Source organism: Phyllostomus hastatus, unplaced genomic scaffold (genome assembly GCF_019186645.2).
Source record: "Phyllostomus hastatus isolate PE091 unplaced genomic scaffold, TTU_PhHast_1.1 phas_contig_1162, whole genome shotgun sequence".
Classification (NCBI taxonomy): domain Eukaryota; kingdom Metazoa; phylum Chordata; class Mammalia; order Chiroptera; family Phyllostomidae; genus Phyllostomus; species Phyllostomus hastatus.
This window is the reverse complement of record NW_025333537.1, coordinates 3983902-4000309: the sequence shown is the minus strand read 5'-3', so window position 1 is coordinate 4000309 and position 16408 is coordinate 3983902. Positions and strand designations below refer to the sequence as shown.

Below are 16408 nucleotides of genomic sequence, written 5' to 3'. Positions count from 1 at the left end.
AATGCCATGGAAAGTTCTTTCCTTGTTGGTATTTGTGTGTTTGTGTGTGTGTTAGTACATTTGGGCTCTTGCTTTCTTTTCTTTTTTTTTTAAGATCTTATTTATTTATTTTTAGAGAGAGAAAGGAGGGAGATAGAGAGAGAGAGGAACATCAATATGCGGCTGCTGGGGGTTATGGCCTGCAACCCAGGCATGTACCCTAGCTGGGAATCGAACCTGCAACACTTTGGTTTGCAGCCTGTGCTCAATCCACTGAGCTACGCCAGCCAGGGCGGGCTCTTGCTTTCTAATGAGGTGATTTGCAGTGGTTAATCCCATGCCCCTCACAATAGAAAGGTTGAATGCAAGTTCCCCGGCGGTCTCCAAAGTCCCCAGTACTCAGCGGCTTCTTGCAAGGCTTCTTGCAAGGCCCCTTGGAGACAGCCGGGACTGTGTTTTAGGTGACAGGCAGTCCTCGCTTCCCGCAGGGCCCTGAGGATGGAGGTGGATTCAGGCAGTGAGACACTCGTGGTGAAATCTGCCCCACTGGCTTCCAGCCCCTGCTTTGCCCCTTCCCGGCAGCAGTGGGACCCTCCTCATGTACTCGACCCTTCCCCTGTTTTCTCCTCTGTAAATCACACCACATTCCCAGGACCGTCAGGTAGACTGGCGATACGATAGTTCCCAATCACAGAATCCTTTGCATGGATGCCAGGCACCCCACTTAATCATCTCACTTGATCCTCCCCACAGCCCCCTGCAGCAAGAACTAGTGTTTTCCCCATTGGAAGGTGAAGAGGCCGTGGTTCTGAGAGGGTTTAAAGCCTGCCGAAGGGAGCGGTGGAGGAGAGAGCCCGCCCAGAGGCCATCCCCTCAAGCCTCATGGCTGCATCCACCCGCCCTCAAGGCTGACGGTGCTTGGGAGTGAACCCTGGCCGCCTCACTCCCGTCCCGTTGGCCTGTCTCGGCGGAGCCCCGCGGAGAGCATCCCTACAGCCCGAGTTCGATCATCTTCATTCATCAGCTCGTACACAGGCTCCCGCTCTGGGCATGCAGGTCCCTCGAAAATAAAAACCCAACCCCACGCCCTGGGTAAGAGGAAGTCGCAGTGGATGGAGGGAACTTTTCAGTTTACAACCTGCTCCTTCCTCCGCTTGCCTGACGCGGTTAATTATTTCACTCCCCACCGTGCCTCCCGAGATGTCAGCCAGGGGAGTTTTCCATCGCGAGGAGCAGCGAGCAGGCGGCCCTGCGTGAGCGGATTTAAAGGCGAAAACCGCTCTTGCCTGCAAATAGCTCCCCTCGCACAAATAGTCTGGCAATCAGCAATAATGATGAGGAAAATGTAGGGAGCATACAAGGGAATTAAATGGGGATTTGCTAAAATATTAAGCATTTTTAAATGGGCCTTGGTGGTGCCGGGGGAGCATTTGGAGCTCGCCGAATGAACACCCTGCAGCCTGAAGTTCCCGGCGTTCTGACTGGTGCATCTGACGCGGGGGCTCAGACACCCCCCAGTTCCGGTTACCTCTCACCCAGGTCTTCCCAGAAATTCTGGCCGCTGGAAAGTTGGGCTGCCTTGGTTGAAGAGGGGCTGCGACTGCACCCTAAAACTTGCTTACTAGATTTCCACGAACTGGTCCACACCCACTCCCCGATCTCTTTCCGGGAGTCAATTGACAAGATGCCTTTGTCACTCTGTCTGCAGACTTGGCTTGTCATGGTGTCCCTCCCGTACAGGTCCTTGAAAGAAGTCTCTTCCTACGTTCAGCCCCAGGAATAGCGGGCCATCCTCTGAATGGCTTTTTAAAAAAATCTCACGGTCATCGGGATTGTGTTTCCCTCTCCGCATTAGCCACTCAGGTGATCCGGGCCGAATGTGCGCACCAGACCGTGTGGCCTGGGTTTGGAGACTTGTCTTACCCGATTTTGTTTTCTTGGTTCTCCCTGCCTTTGTGACTTTCTTTTTCTGCATTTAATTTTTTTTGGGAATAAGGGCATAAGTAGAGAAATATCTTACCAACCTCCTAATTAATACAAAGAAAGCTGAGATACAGAGGCGAAGATTGCAGATTCTTGCAGGATAAGTTCACCTTCGCAATGCCAGTGCCTTAAACAGAACTCGAAACTTAAGAAGTTCCTAACACAGAATCTGACACAAAACAGGGACCCAGCCCAGGGCCTAGAACATAATGCTGAAGCCCCTTTGACTTACTGTGACATGGATCACCAGCCTGTCACTTACTATAAAATGAATAAGGACATTATTAACGTCAAAGAAAAATCAAATGCGTTAGGCTGTTCCGTGACTCGAGGCCGAGATACTGGATCAGGCCATGCTCTTGTCCTGAGGCTGCCAGAGCAGGGTCCTGCCAGTCGGGCGGCTCACACGACAAGAGTTTACTGACGCACACTTTTGGATGCTGGAAGTCCAAGATCAAGGGCTACTTGAGAGAGAAGTTGTTCCATGCTTCTCCCCCAGCATCCGGCGGTTCGCTAGCCATCTCTGGTGCTCGTTGGCCGGTGGAAGCCTCACTCCATCTCTGTCTTCATCTTCAGGTGGCATTCCTTTTGCATGCGTGTCTGTGTCCAAACTGTCCCTTTTCATAAAGATACCTGTCACACGGAACTAGGGGTCAACCCCACTCCATATGACCTCATCTTAACTAATTATGTCTGCAATGACCCTATTTCCAAATAAGATCACATTCTGACATACTGGGGGTTAAGACTTCAACCTAAGTATTTGGTGGGGGGATGACACAATTCGACATTTCAAGATCTAACTGCTTCCGAGTTCTGCAAGGGAAGATGGAGGCTTCTGTCCAGTCTCACTCTGGAATCAGAGCCCAAAGCCCACAGAGCTGGCTGGGCCCGCGGAGCGTCCCTGGAGCCCCTGCCCCTGCCACGCGCCAGCGTCACGCACACGGGGAGCACTCTGCTCTCTGCTTCCGAAGACCGTGGTCATCGCGGGACCTGACAGGTCTCCCTGACAGCCCGTCACTCCCTGACAGAATCTAAATGACAGCACGGAGGGCTTCACAAGACACCGAATTACCCAAGAACCTAGTGGCCCACCGACCCTCTGAAGTCGATGAAAGGGGTTTCCAGGACAAGCTGGGGAGACTTCCCGTCTAGAAACACCCCGACAGTCAACCCACCAGCCCCGTGTGCGGCCGGGCTTCCCAATGAACCCCCGCTCTGCTCCATTTCAGCCTTCTGAGCCTCCGCCTCCCCGTCAGTAAATGAAATGCTAACAACAGCACCGACGGCCTACAGCGGTTATGAGGATAAATCAGTTAACTCATGTGCCCTGAAGTGGGGGGTTGGGAGGGCGTGGCACAGAGACGGGGGCGCAGGGCCAAGTCCTGCCGCAGGTGTGAAATCACAGCATGGCCGGCCGAGTCCGCCACTAAAGCCTCGTCTGGGGAAGACATTTGAGGAGCGGCGTCTCGAGGGCATGCTGGACACAGCTGGCAGGTGTCGCTGCAGTCCGCTGGCGGAAAGGGACCTCCCTCTGTAACGGGGGTCCTGCACGTGACGATGTTAGACTGAGGCATTAGCATGAGCTTCTTCGTTAAAGTGGTAAAATCTACTGCCCCCCAGACTAGCACCCCAGGACGGGGGGAAGGGGAGCAGGTGCCCAGAGCAGCAATGTCACCTCGCACACAGTAGGTACTCAATAAATTTTTGATGAAGGTTGGATAGTGACGCAGCTATTCAGGCAAACACTCGAGTCTGAAATCAGGCACAAGAGTCTTGTAATAACTGAGCGTGGTGCCAGGTGGGCACGAAAACATGAGGGGGGGCACTTTGCAAAGTATGATTGTCTAACTACTATGCTGTACACCCGAAACGAATACAAAATAAAATTGAACGTAAACTGCAATTGAACATATTTTTAATTTAAAAAAAAAGTCTGGCTCCATTTTTTACGTGACTCGGCAACTTTCGAGCTCTCCCCACCTCTTCTCCCCACCCTGCCCCGCGCCTGGGCGAGAGGACAGAAAGCCCCGCTGCCCCTTCTCTCTCCTTCTCTGCGAGCTTGGCGGTGGGGCAGCAGGGCGGGGACGGGGTTCAGACCATGAACAAGGTAACCCTCACCCCACTCCCTGAAACCCTCGGCCAGTCTCCCTCCCTGCTCTCGCCAGCGGACTTCAGAACGGTGGGTTCTGCCTGTTCCACCCAGAAAGCCTCCCTCTGTGAGTCACTGCACACCCTCTGGGCGCATGTGGTGTCAGCCTCAACCTCTGAGACAAATTTTGAGCAAAGGGTCTCTAGGAAGGAACGGAGCTGCCGCCACGTCAGCCCCAGCTCCCAGGTGAGCTCTGCCTTTGCTTTGTTTGCGCCACACCTCGAACCCTCAGTTGTGAAATTAAGGGGTTGCAAATAGGAACAGTTTTCTTCCTGTCTCGGGTGACCCTGGAACCTCAGGACACTCTTTGATGATTGGTGGGTTCAGAAACTTGAGAGCCAAACAGAGCCCTCGGGCGAATCCCAGAGAAGGCAGCCTTGGCCGGGCACCCAGGCCCGAGAGCACCAACCTGCTACTGGGGACCAGGGGTGAGCCCCTCTTCCATACCAGGCACCTCGCCGACCCCTTTCCCGGCACGAAGGCCTGTGGGGTGCGAATTGTTATGCTCACTTCACAGCAACTAGCAGATGCCTGGCATGGAGTAGGCACTCGATAAATACTTGCTGAGTGATGGAGCGAGGAAGGGACTGACACCTGCAGAGGTGAAGTCATTTGCGGGTCCAGAATTCAAGGTCAGGTCTGACTCTGGAATTTTCAAGGTGGAAAGTTCCTGCCCCACAGGCGCGAGCGCGCCCTTAGCGATTACCAGTCCCGAGAAGTTCAGAGAGTGTCTTTTTTTTCTTGAGGTAGCAAATTCATTTGAATAAATTTTCATTAATGCTTTTTGATCGAGCAAAGAAAAAATTCTATTCATTTAACTGTTCTCACTCTTACAAAAATAAACTGTATTTTATACACACAGCACATAATTCTATTCACTTATACACTATGTATGGCATGCATAACTGGAACCATCATAAATTGAAATATATTAATATTAACCAGATATCACAACTAAGGTGCACTTAGGACTAGGCTAAAATTGGTATTTATAATAGTAAAAGCCATTGTACAGTTACATAGGTAGTTAAAAGAGGTAGATGATAGTCCTTGTGGGTAATCCCACCTGAGGGCGAGGCGTGAGAATAGTCGAGCAAAGCTATTAGCTCAGATTTAACCCTCCATGGGTATAGTGGGCTAAACAGTTTGCCTTGGAGACAGACATCTGAGTCCCCACCCCCTACGGTGTCTCTAAGCTCACTCAGAAACGGGGCTGCAGGACAGGTGCACTTGACGTCAGTACGAGGTCTTCCTGCTTTTGGGTCAAGTCCTCCAGCCAGTGGCGGGCGCACTTGCAAGAGATAGGAACAGGGGACTTCCCAGACTGCAGGGAAAGGGCCCTGTGGAAATGGAGGCCAAGGTCGGAGCATGCTGCCACAGGCCAAGGAATGACTGAGGCCGCGTCTTTCTTCCCAGTCAGCTCGTCTCTCTGTCCCCTCTCTGTCCCCCCCTCTGTCCAGCTTCCTGATCCAGTCCGTGAAGATAGGCCGCGGGTACTTCACCATGCTGCAGGAGGAGAGCGCCTGGAAGAAGAGGCAGCAGCAGCTCCAGAAACAGAGAGAGGAAGAAAGACATAAGTTCCAACCTGCCAAAAGGGTCTCAGACCTCCATTACAGGGATATTCTTTGGGCGTAAGTGGAGGAAGGGCGGCGGGCGGCGGATGCGCCTGGCTGGGTTGGGGCGGGGGGTGGGCAGCTGCCTCACAGTGGGAGCCCCTTCTTGTGCGGGCGAGTGTCTGCGCACCCCACGTCGTCTGGTCCAGCCTACCTTGTGGGCCTCGCCTTCTGGCAGTCGGTGGAATATTTCCTACTACCTGTGTCTGTCCTCCTTATCCAACACCAGGAACTCCACGGGCAGTCTTGCCGTTCCTTAAATGTGCCTCCTTCCCTCTCCTTCCCCGACTTGCCCCTACCTCTAGGCCTGTTCCCACGCTTGGGCCCCAAACGCTCTTCCCCACGTCCTCTTCCAACGAAAGTTCTGCTTATCACTTTAAAGCCCAGCGTAAATGCTGCACCTGTGATGGGAGGTTGGCACTCCCATGGTGCATACCATGTCAGTATGTCCCCAAAGCCCATACTTTTGAAATTTTCACAAAGGCTCCAGGGTGTAGGCACGACCTGTCCTTAAGTCTGAAAGTTCCAGGCTCCTAATCTGGCTCCGTCTTTGGGAAGCCACCACAGCCCACCCAGAGCGGGCCCATCAGAACAACAGGCAACCCTGTCAGCCAGGAAACGCCGAGGCGTTTAGGAGCCGCCCGTCAGGAGCCAGGATCTCAGACCACAGAGGGGGACACAAGATGTTCCCAGTGCGGCCATCGCCCGGGACATGGCAAGGGTTTAAGGAGCTCTGTGCCAAGCGCCAGAGGAAGAAACGGACGTGTGTCCGTTGTCTATCACTTCACAAAGCTCCTTTAGGGAACCGGGAAAGAACCCCCAGGGGTGTGGCTCTGGAGCGGGATCTTGAATGCTGAACCGGAGGCCATCAGATGACAAAAAAGACGGCAGGGCTAGACAGACGCCTGTCAGCCCAGCAGCGGTCCCCGTAGCCGGCATTTCCCGATAGGAAGGCCAGGGCTGACGAGGGAGGGTCTGTTGTCCCCCACCAGAAGTCAGAAACAGTGTTTCCCGAGGGGGAGAAAAAGCAGGCAAGTCTTGACCTGAGCCTCCTCCCTCCAGCCACTCAATGGACCACCTCCGAAGTGTCCCCATGGGACCTGGGAGGGGCATGTGATACAGAGAAGGCAGTTCAGTGAACAGGGGCGCTCTTGCCCTCTCCAGGAGCACCCCACGAGCTCAGGGCAAAGCCCACCTTCCCTGCGCCCCACGGAGCTCTGCTGCTCCCAGCGACACCAGCCAGCTGGCAGCCTTTCCTGATTAACGGCAGGGAAGGAACTGGGCTCTTTTTTGCAGGAGCTGTGCTCAGATTAATGGGCGAGGGAACGGGCGCTGCAAGGGGGCGGGGGAGGGGAGCGTCTGTTTAAGAACCCCCCTGCCCCCATTCCGCAACTGCTTAAATGGTTCATGGTAACGACTCCCTTGTTTGGATGGGGTTTTTAGTCCGTGGTCACAAAACCCAGCTCTCCCCTCTCCAGATCCGTGTTTCCGTGTGAGAGACATGGTTTATTTAAAGTTTAATAAGTTTAAATATGCATGAGGTCGCTCCTCTTGTAGACATTGGTCTGGTTATGTCTTATCTGGTGAATTCTATGAGCTGTACAAGGCTGGTTATTAAAATGTAACTGGAGGCAATTACTGTGATGTCGCTGCAAATGCAGGTCTGGAGGCAGGGGTCATAAAATAGCATTGATAGATTATCCTGACCAACCCAGCACGGGACTGGGTTCAAATCCTGACTTCCCCCACAAGCTGTGGAACTTTGGGCAAGTCCTTGCGGCTCTCTGAACCTCCTTTTTTTTCGCCCAGATGAACGATACCAGACTCCGAGGTTTATTACGAGGATGAAATGAAATAATGCTCAGCACAGAGCCTGGCCAATGAGACGTGCTCAGTGACTTGTTAGCTGCTATTATGCAATAAAGAGAATTTGATCTCTCTGGGCCCACATGACCTAAAATCCTCAGCTTTATGGCTAAAAACTGTAATTTCCAGGCATGCTTGAAAGCGTCTCTAGAAGTCTAATTCCAACCGCGGAAGTATCAAAAACACAAGGGCGCATTTTCTGAATACTTTCTTAAGCAAGGTGTTTGATCTCGTGCTTTGTGAACGCAGAGGGGATTATTTCCCTCCCCTCCGAGTCTAAGACCACAGGATAAATTCTTCCAGACGGAAGTTTTAAGTCTCACAGACTATGCGGGGGTGGGCGGGGGGTGGAAAAAGAAAGTCGAGCTTGTCCCCAAAGATTGCCGCCTGCAAGCAGCCTTACCCACTGTGCTCAGTGACCTGGTTTTCCGGCTGCAAATTAAGCTGAAAAGGTGAGAAAAACAAGGAGTAGAATCCGTGTTATTACTGCGGTGGAGGGAAGACATGAAACCAGAGATTAAGGCGTGTAGACGCTGGGTTAACAGCACGTGTTCTAAGCCTTTGGGGGTAAGCGTGGAGGCCATGAGACTGGGCACTGCCATGGTGGGGGGTTGGGGAGGGGGGACCGTGACGGAGGGAGACTCTGGCTGGCGAACACACAATACAGTGATGCAGCCCGTGTGTTATGGAATTGTGCACCCGAAACCTATGTCATCTTATTAACCAGTGTCACCCCAATAACTTCCATTTAAAAAGTATAGGGCTTGTACACTGAAAGCTACAAAATATCATGGAAGGAAATCAATATTAAAAATAAATAAATAAATACCGAGCACTGCCAAGGCGTTTGCTTGAAACTTCCTCAGCTCTAGGGTTGAGCATGACAGTCGGGCCACCTAGATTCTGGGCCCATGTTTCGGTTAACTCTGTGACCCCAGGGCTGCCCCCAAGTTCCCAGGAGGAAGGCAAATCCCTAACATGTGCCCCCACTTCGCCTCCTGCGTCCCTGCCACAGGCCGTTCTCAAAACAACAGCCGGAGGGGTCCAGCTCGATGCAAGTCGGACCCCGTATCCTCTCGGCCCCAAACCCTTCACGCACATCAGAGAAGAAGCCGGAGCCCTTGCCTCGGTCCCCAAAGCCCCTGTTCTCTCCCCACCCTCCCCACCCCTCTCTCGCCGCTGCTCACCCCACTCCGGCCACACCCACCCCCTTCCTGTCCCTGCAGCACAGTGGCACCTCCTCAGGAAAGGTGCACCTGTCCTTCCCTCTGCCCGCAGTCCTCCGCCCCAGCCATCCGAAAGGCTCACTCCTTTACGCTCTGCAGATTTTCTCAAGTGCCACCTTCTCGGTGACACCTTCCCAATCATCCTACTGAAAATTGCAACTCCCAGCGCTCCCAGTCCTCCCAACCCCCTTTGTCTGCTTTGTTCACTATCTCATAAGGGGGAGGGAGGCCGTGGTGACCAAATCCAGCCCCCATGTTGATTTTTATAAATAAAGTTTTATTCAAACACAGCCATGACATACTGTTTACACACCGTCCATGGCTGCTCTCACGCCACTAAGTAGTTGTGACACACACCCTATGTCCTACCAAGTCAGAAAGGTTTGTCTGGCCCTTTAAGAAAATACATCCAACCATACACCAGTACACCACACAATTTACGTATCTATCCTGTTTATTCTTTTGGCTCCTCCCCTGGAGTATGCACTCCACGAGAGAAGAGGTTGGTTGTTGTTGTTGGTGTGTTGGTGTTCCACTTACCTGTGCCTTCATGGACTGCTTCTTGTATGTGCCCTGACTGGGGATCAAACCTGCAACCCTGACGGATTAAGACGATGCCCTCCCCAGCAGAGCTCCCTGGCCAGGGCAGAGAGCAGAGGTTTTCATACACTCTGTCTCCCTGGCTGTATCTAGAACCTTCCTCTTTCAAGTGGTATTATTGCCCAGAACCTATAGCTGATGCCCAGTCACATCTGCCAGACCATCCCTGGAGAGATGCGTGACGGCGACGCTCACGGCCCGCTCTGCCTCTCTCCCCCTGCCCGCCCTCCAGCACGCACGACGGCGAGAAGATCAAGAAGCTGGGGGCCAGCACCCTGTTCCGCCCGTTCACCCCCAGGCACAGCTGCATCATCGCGCCCTTGCTGCCTAAGGCCCACGTGTAAGTACAGCCTGCCCTCTGGCTCGTCCACCTCGCCGGCTTCTCGAGCGAAGCCGCGCCGAAACGGCTCAACCAGCCACTGCATCTTCAGGAGCCGCTGAGCTTTTCCCTTGTCCTCTTGAAAGGGACATGGGGCCTGGAGCCAACAACGCTGGTTGGCGTATAAAAAATAACAGAAAGCAGACACGGTGGTGGTTTAGAGCTAAGTGGCAGATCCTCCGGGACTGACGCATTCCATTCCTCACCGAGCCAGGCGCTCTAAATGTCAAACAGCGTGCAGAGCCTGATCAAATCTGTCCGCAGCGCTCACGGAGCCTGTGTGACAACGTCTCAGCCATGGCTCAGGGGACAGGGTTTCCCCAAGACTCATGGAGCTGTTTCCCAGGGCAGCCGTCTCCCACCCAAGGCGTGAACTCATCCTTGCGTGGTGTACTGGGCTGCCCAGCCCTCCAAAGAACACTCTGGCTTTCTAAAACCTCGGCATCTCACTCCCCTCGGGTCCATGCCAAAGAATTGCAAGCCAAGCTTTGTCTGTATCTCTGGGTAGCGCTTTTCAACGGGAAGATGTCAGGCGCAGAGATGGACGCTTTTGACTTCATGGCAGGGTTTCTCGACCTTGGCACAGCTGATATGTTGGGACAAGTAATCCTTCATTGTGAAGGGTGGTCCTGGGTATTGTGGGGTGTTTGGCAGCCTCCTGGGCCTCGACCCACTACATGTCAATAGCACCACCCCCACTTGTGACAACCAAAAATGTCTCGAGACAATAACAAATGTCCCCTGGAGGCAAAATCACACCCACCCCACCATCCCCACGTTGAGAATTGCTTTTAAGGCAATGAACAGGCTGCAATGAACCCTAGACTTCTCTGTCCACTGTCCACTCATTTGTCAAATATGACTAGGCCCCTGCGGTATGCACAGTAATAATGGGGCTCTGAGTGCTCTGTAGCTTCATCTCATGCAGTCCTCTTGGGTAGGTGCACTGCTGTCCCCTCTCGCAGATGAGAGAGCAGAAGCTCAGAGAGGGGTAGAGGGCAGCGGCCTGCCCAAGGTCACAGAGGTTAGTGTGCTGCTGTGCTGAGGTTTTAAGGCAAGTCTGACTCCAGAGCCTAGCCTCTCACCACTCATATGGCACAGAAAGTATGATATGTGTAGTTGAAGGGTAAAACAATGCAAAGTGGAATTAGAGGATGAGATGGCAGATAAAAGATCATTCATAAGAGCACTTAGTCCATGGGTGGAAGGTGACAACATCATTAGCCAATCACTTCCATCATCACCACCACCACTGTCATCATCATCATCATCACCTCCACCATCACCACCATCATCATCACCATCACCACCATTACCATCCTCATCATCATCTTCATCCTCATCATCACCATCATCATTACCACCACCCTCATCATCCTCATCACCATCATCACCACCATCATCACCACCACCATCACCACCATCACCATCATCATCACCATCATCATCACCATCATCACCACCATCATCACCACCATCATCACCATCATCACCACCATCATCACCGCCACCATTACCACCATCACCATCCTCATCACCATCATCACCACCATCATCACCACCACCATCACCACCACCATCACCACCATCACCATCATCATCATCACCATCACCACCACCATCACCACCACCACCATGTATTTGGACACATCCCTGTCCCTCCCTAATGCTCCAGCTTTTGAAGCTTCACTCTCCACTTTCCTCCTACCTCCCTCTCCTCCTGCCTCCCTCTGATGAATATTTGGATTGGCTTCTTGACAGACTTATTTGTTCAACGACATTCCAATGGGCAGCCAAAGCTTGATGTTCTTAAAACATCACTATGCCTTGCAATTTCTCCTAGTGTCTCTTGGAAGCCCTTGTGTTTCTGCCTGTCTCTGAAACCAAACAGTGTAGATCGGTGGTTCTCAGGTTTTCACTTGCATCCTAATCACAGGGAGATGTAGGGTGGGGGTAGGGGTGGAGGTAGAGAGCTTGGGAAAACGTATATTCATGTGCCCCACCCTTGATTCGTTTGACCTGAGCGAACTGAAGCTCAAATCAACTGTGGAAGCAACTGGAGAGTTTCTTGCTCACCTTCCTCCAAGGCCAGATGGAGAAACTGAAGCCCAGAGAGGGGCAGGAACTGCCAACGTTCTTCCAACAGGAATGCAGATCTAGAATCTAGGTCAGATCTCTGTATCAGGTTTATGAGATAGGCTACTATCATTGTTATTATCTGTTATGCCCTGGACCAGGGATCAGCAAACTTTTTCTTAAAGGTCAGAAGTAAATATTTTAGCTTTTGTAGACCAGATGGTCTTTCCTGCAACTACTTAACTTTGCCATGGAAGCATGAGAGCTACGATGAATGGTTGTGACCATGTTCCAAAAAAGCTTCATTCACCAACACAGGCAGGAGATCCATTGGCAGTAATCTGCCAACTCCTGCTCCATATCGAAGGTTGCACTTTCTTCTCCTTGGCTGTGAAGAGGTTCAGCTGGATGTGATGACCGTATCAGTACCTCATTGCTATGTCACAGACCACCTCAAAGTGGGGTGGCTTGAAACAGCAACCACTTGTTACTGTTCACAAGTCTACCTACGGGTTAGCTGGGTGGCTCTGCTGGTCCCGGCCGGCTGGGCTGATCCTGGCTAGGCTTGTGTGTGTGTGTGTGTGTGTGTGTGTGTGTGCACCCAGCTGACGGGTGAGCTGGAGGCTGGCCATCTAGCACAACCTCATTCACAAGCTGTTGGTGATGAGTTGTTGGCTAGGGTGACAGGAGTGACTGAGCCACACATCTGTCATCATCCGAACCTGGGCTTGTTCACACGGTGGACACAAAGGTTCTAAGGACAAGAGGCTAAACATCTAGTCTCTTGAGGCTTAGGCTCAGAATGGACCCAGTGACCCTTCCACTGGCCAAAGCAAGATATCACTCCAGGCCAAATACAAGGAATACAGAAAAAGACCATCTCTTGAAGGGGAAGAGGCGAAGTCACATTGCAAAGTATGTGGATACAGAGAGGGGTGATGCTTTGGGGCATTTTGTAACCAATCCACCAAATGGCAGGGCATGCCTGGTCAGTTCTCAAATTCTCAGTCATTTTCACGTCAGCCAGTGTGGCCTGAGCTGGTCAGTCCCTTCAATCCCAATGCAGTTGATCCCAAAACCAGCTGATGATTCTGAATCAACTTTGTGGGGATCAATTCACTCATGTCAAGGGAGACTTGACCTTGATCTTTAAAGAGAGAGAATGCATGGTCTCCAAGAATGAGAAACGGCCCCTCCTTCCCTCTCTGAGCTGACCGGCCTGTCCCTCGCAGCCTGCATCCAGGTTTGCCCTTGGCAGTCCGCATGGAGCACCTGGAAGGCCTCTGTATGCATTTTCCGATTCCTCTTAGTAAATGGAAAGAAAACACTGTTTCCTTTTCGGGGATGTTTAAGCCCACCGTGTTCCGGTTGGCATGGCAGTTTCAACAGAGTGGGCTGTTCAGGCATGCTGACCACGGGGTGCTCTGCCGGAGTTCTGTGCACAGGGGTTTTGGATGCAGGCTGCGTGCACCCTGGTCAGCATTCTTATCTATTATACCCTGCGTGTAACAGGGAGGGAGAAGGTCAGGTTGGCACCTGTCCTTGCTACCTGCAGACATGAATCGGATGCTCCCATGCCCACGTGCCCCTGTAACCAATCAGGCCCCACATCAACTGTGAACTCCCTTTACTCGCCCCTCCTGCCTCGTACCCACCTCACACAACCCAAAGCTCAGGTCTGCAGGGGCTCTAAGCTGTGAGCAGAGAAGGGGGGTCTCCCCAGATTTCTGGGGATACTGTGAGGGTGGCATGTGGCGTCAGGCACAGGGCCAGGCACACAACACAGCTAGCTGCTGCTCTCGGTGCAATGCTGGGCACGGCCCAGCACCCAGAGCTGCCGAAAGGTGGTTACCTGTAGGGCCCAACGTGGTGTTAAGGGGGAAGAGACAAAAACGAGAAAGGCTGTGGGCCTGCAGGTCCTTTCAATTAAAAGTAAGGTGCTCATGAAACAGAGTGGTATCTTGGTAGTGGTCGTTAATTTGTTCTAGAACTCATGACAAGTGCTGAAACCGACAACTAACCAAGCAAGCAACGAGTGATGAGGCATTTTCTCTTACTGGGCGGTTTCTCCTACTGGGTTCATACAAGTTCTAGCACGTACAACGAGTCCCGAGCAAGTGCTGAGTGCCGGAATATCTTTTTCTCATTCAAATGTGACAAGTAGAGGGTTGGACGAGTTCTGACACTGACGAGTCCCAAGGTATGGCTGTAATTTGTAGAAGGAAGGAAAGGAGGAGGGAGGGGGCTCCAGAGGAGGAAAAAGCATGGCTGACTCCAGTTTTCTCCCTCAGACCTGGTGGACATGGCCACCCCAGTACCTAGGGACAGGGCTATGGGGTCTTGGCGGAGGTGGGGGGTAAGCAGCTCCCCTGCAATCTGAGTGAAATCACCTTCTCCCAAGAGCTTTGCAGGACAGCGCTGGTCAGCCCCACACTGAAGCCCCAGGGTCTGGGCCTCAGCTTCTGAGGTGGTGCCTGCCTAGAAGCAGGGAGGGTGGACTCCTTCCTGCCCCTCTGAGCACTGGGCCCAGGGGCCCTGGGGAGTACTGATCAGGACTGGGCGCAGTTTCAGAGAAGAGCAATTACCCGGGCTAATAATGGAGGCATCGGCGCCCATTAGTGTAAGAGGAGAAATCCTGCAGGGAGCGGGGGCTGGTGAGGACTCCGTCTCATTTCCAGGAAAAAGTGCAGCAAGTTAACCCCCTCCTGACCCCACTGTCTGGTGACCAGTACGTTGGCTTTCTCAGTACCACGACCAGTCAGAGCTTGGGCCCAGGAAAGTACAGTCTCTGGGGTACACAGACCCAGGTTCAAATCCTCACTCATCCCCGAGGTCCACTCACTTACCTCTCATCTGTAAAATGGGGCCCTTGTGAAGGTTTAATGCGCTGATGCATGGGAAATATGGCTGCCTGGGGTGGGGCCACATCACTAACTGGGCGCCAGCACAGCTTCCGTCTCTGTGGCCATCATTGCGAAGGGTGCTATTCCGACGGGACCCCACTGTGCTCCCTCTCTCTGTCTTTGCAGGGAACCCCTCTTCCGCCAGCTCTGTGCCCTCCACTGGCTTCTGGAGGCCCTGACCATCGACCACACCCACCACACCATGAAGCCCTTGATCACCTGCTGGAACCCAAAGTACGTGTCGGCCCTTCCGCCTGCTGTGGCCAGCCATCGACTGGGCCGTGGGGGAGGGAACGCCTACTTGTCCTTCCCCTGCCTTTGCTGGTTTGGGTGGGTGGGTGAAAGCTTTAAGAGTGTTTCTGTGTGCTCCGGGAGATCCGAACGGGGGCCAGCTGCAGCCCCAGGGGGTAAGGCTGTGGGAGCCAACTGTGTGCGTGTCCTCCCAGCCCCTCTTCCCCACTCCACACTCGGTGCTGTCACCCTGGGAGCTCAAATCAATGAGCCACGCGGGAGAGTTTACACCACAGGAATCGGCCAGCTGCACCGGCACAGCGCCGGACGCAGAGCGGGGCTGCCCTCCGTTCCTCCTCGCGGGTCCTGTCTCCCCAGCAATACATCTTATTTGCTCCTCTTCCTTTTCCTCCTCTTCCCTCCCCTTTACTCTTTCCTTTCCCTTTGTCCTCGTTTTTCTCCTTTCTCTCAAGGTATTTTGGACTCATGTACGTACATTACTTACGTAACATACATTCAGTAGTTCATATGTGTGTATATATGGCTGCTCCTCCACTGGGACCCCAGGGCAGAGTCCGAGTCTGGCCCCGGCAGCAGCCGGGTTTGCTCAGGCACAGGCTCCAGCACGTGTGGTCTAGGCCAAGGAAAGGGCCAGGGGCGTCCCCCCCACCCGCGGGGAGCACTCACGGGGAAGCCCCGAGGCCACCGTTGCAGGAACCGCGTGCGGTGCACACACGAGGCAGAACAAGGCACAGGCAGGCATGTAAAGGCGCTGGCTCTTTAAGGAGTCACGATGCCTGCGAGAATGGAGCACGAAGGGTCAGGAGCGCTGACCTGAGGAGTAGGATGTGCTGTGGGGACACCCCGGGCCGAGTGAAATGAAACAGCTCCCCTACGCGCGCGGGCACTCCCCACTCCCGCTCCCGCCCCCCGTGAGCTGACTTCCACGCCCTCTCACAGCCCGGCCTCGGCCTCGGAGGTGGACTCAGTCTTCTGTCTCCTCCAAAATCCCGAAGCTTAATTAACCCCTTCTCCGTGAGGATGTGTAGGGCCCATCCCCCAAATCCCCACCCCGCCCCACACCCCGTTGCCCCAGAGTCCAGATAAACTGACCTCAGACGCGCCCAGAAATAGCCCCGACAGGCCAGTGACTCTAATTGAGTCCAAGTTCTTGGTTGGGATAAATTGAAAACTCTCATTTCCTTCTATGCAGTGCTTTATGGCTTTAAAAAAAAAAAAACAAAACAGCAGCAATCCTTTTAAAAAGGAAATGGAGACCCCAATAATGTAAAACAAAAGTTTCAAAATGGAGCTTCTACACGAAACAGGAGGCTGGGGGTCTGGGAGACCTGGGACCCCCTCCCACTCCCACGAGGGCACCCTCGTTGTTTCCAAAATAT

The 16408-nt window shown here is 53.2% G+C and overlaps 1 protein-coding gene across 1 annotated transcript in view; it reads left to right on the top strand.

The window, feature by feature from the left end:
• Window positions 1-16408, top strand: part of CCDC60 (coiled-coil domain containing 60) — a 63758-nt gene that overhangs the window by 18283 nt on the left and 29067 nt on the right. Inside the window, exons 3-5 of the mRNA XM_045841050.1 lie at window positions 5575-5745; window positions 9652-9759; window positions 14904-15011. Of these exons, the coding sequence (XP_045697006.1) occupies window positions 5575-5745; window positions 9652-9759; window positions 14904-15011 (387 nt within the window). The remainder of the gene's footprint in view (window positions 1-5574; window positions 5746-9651; window positions 9760-14903; window positions 15012-16408) is intronic.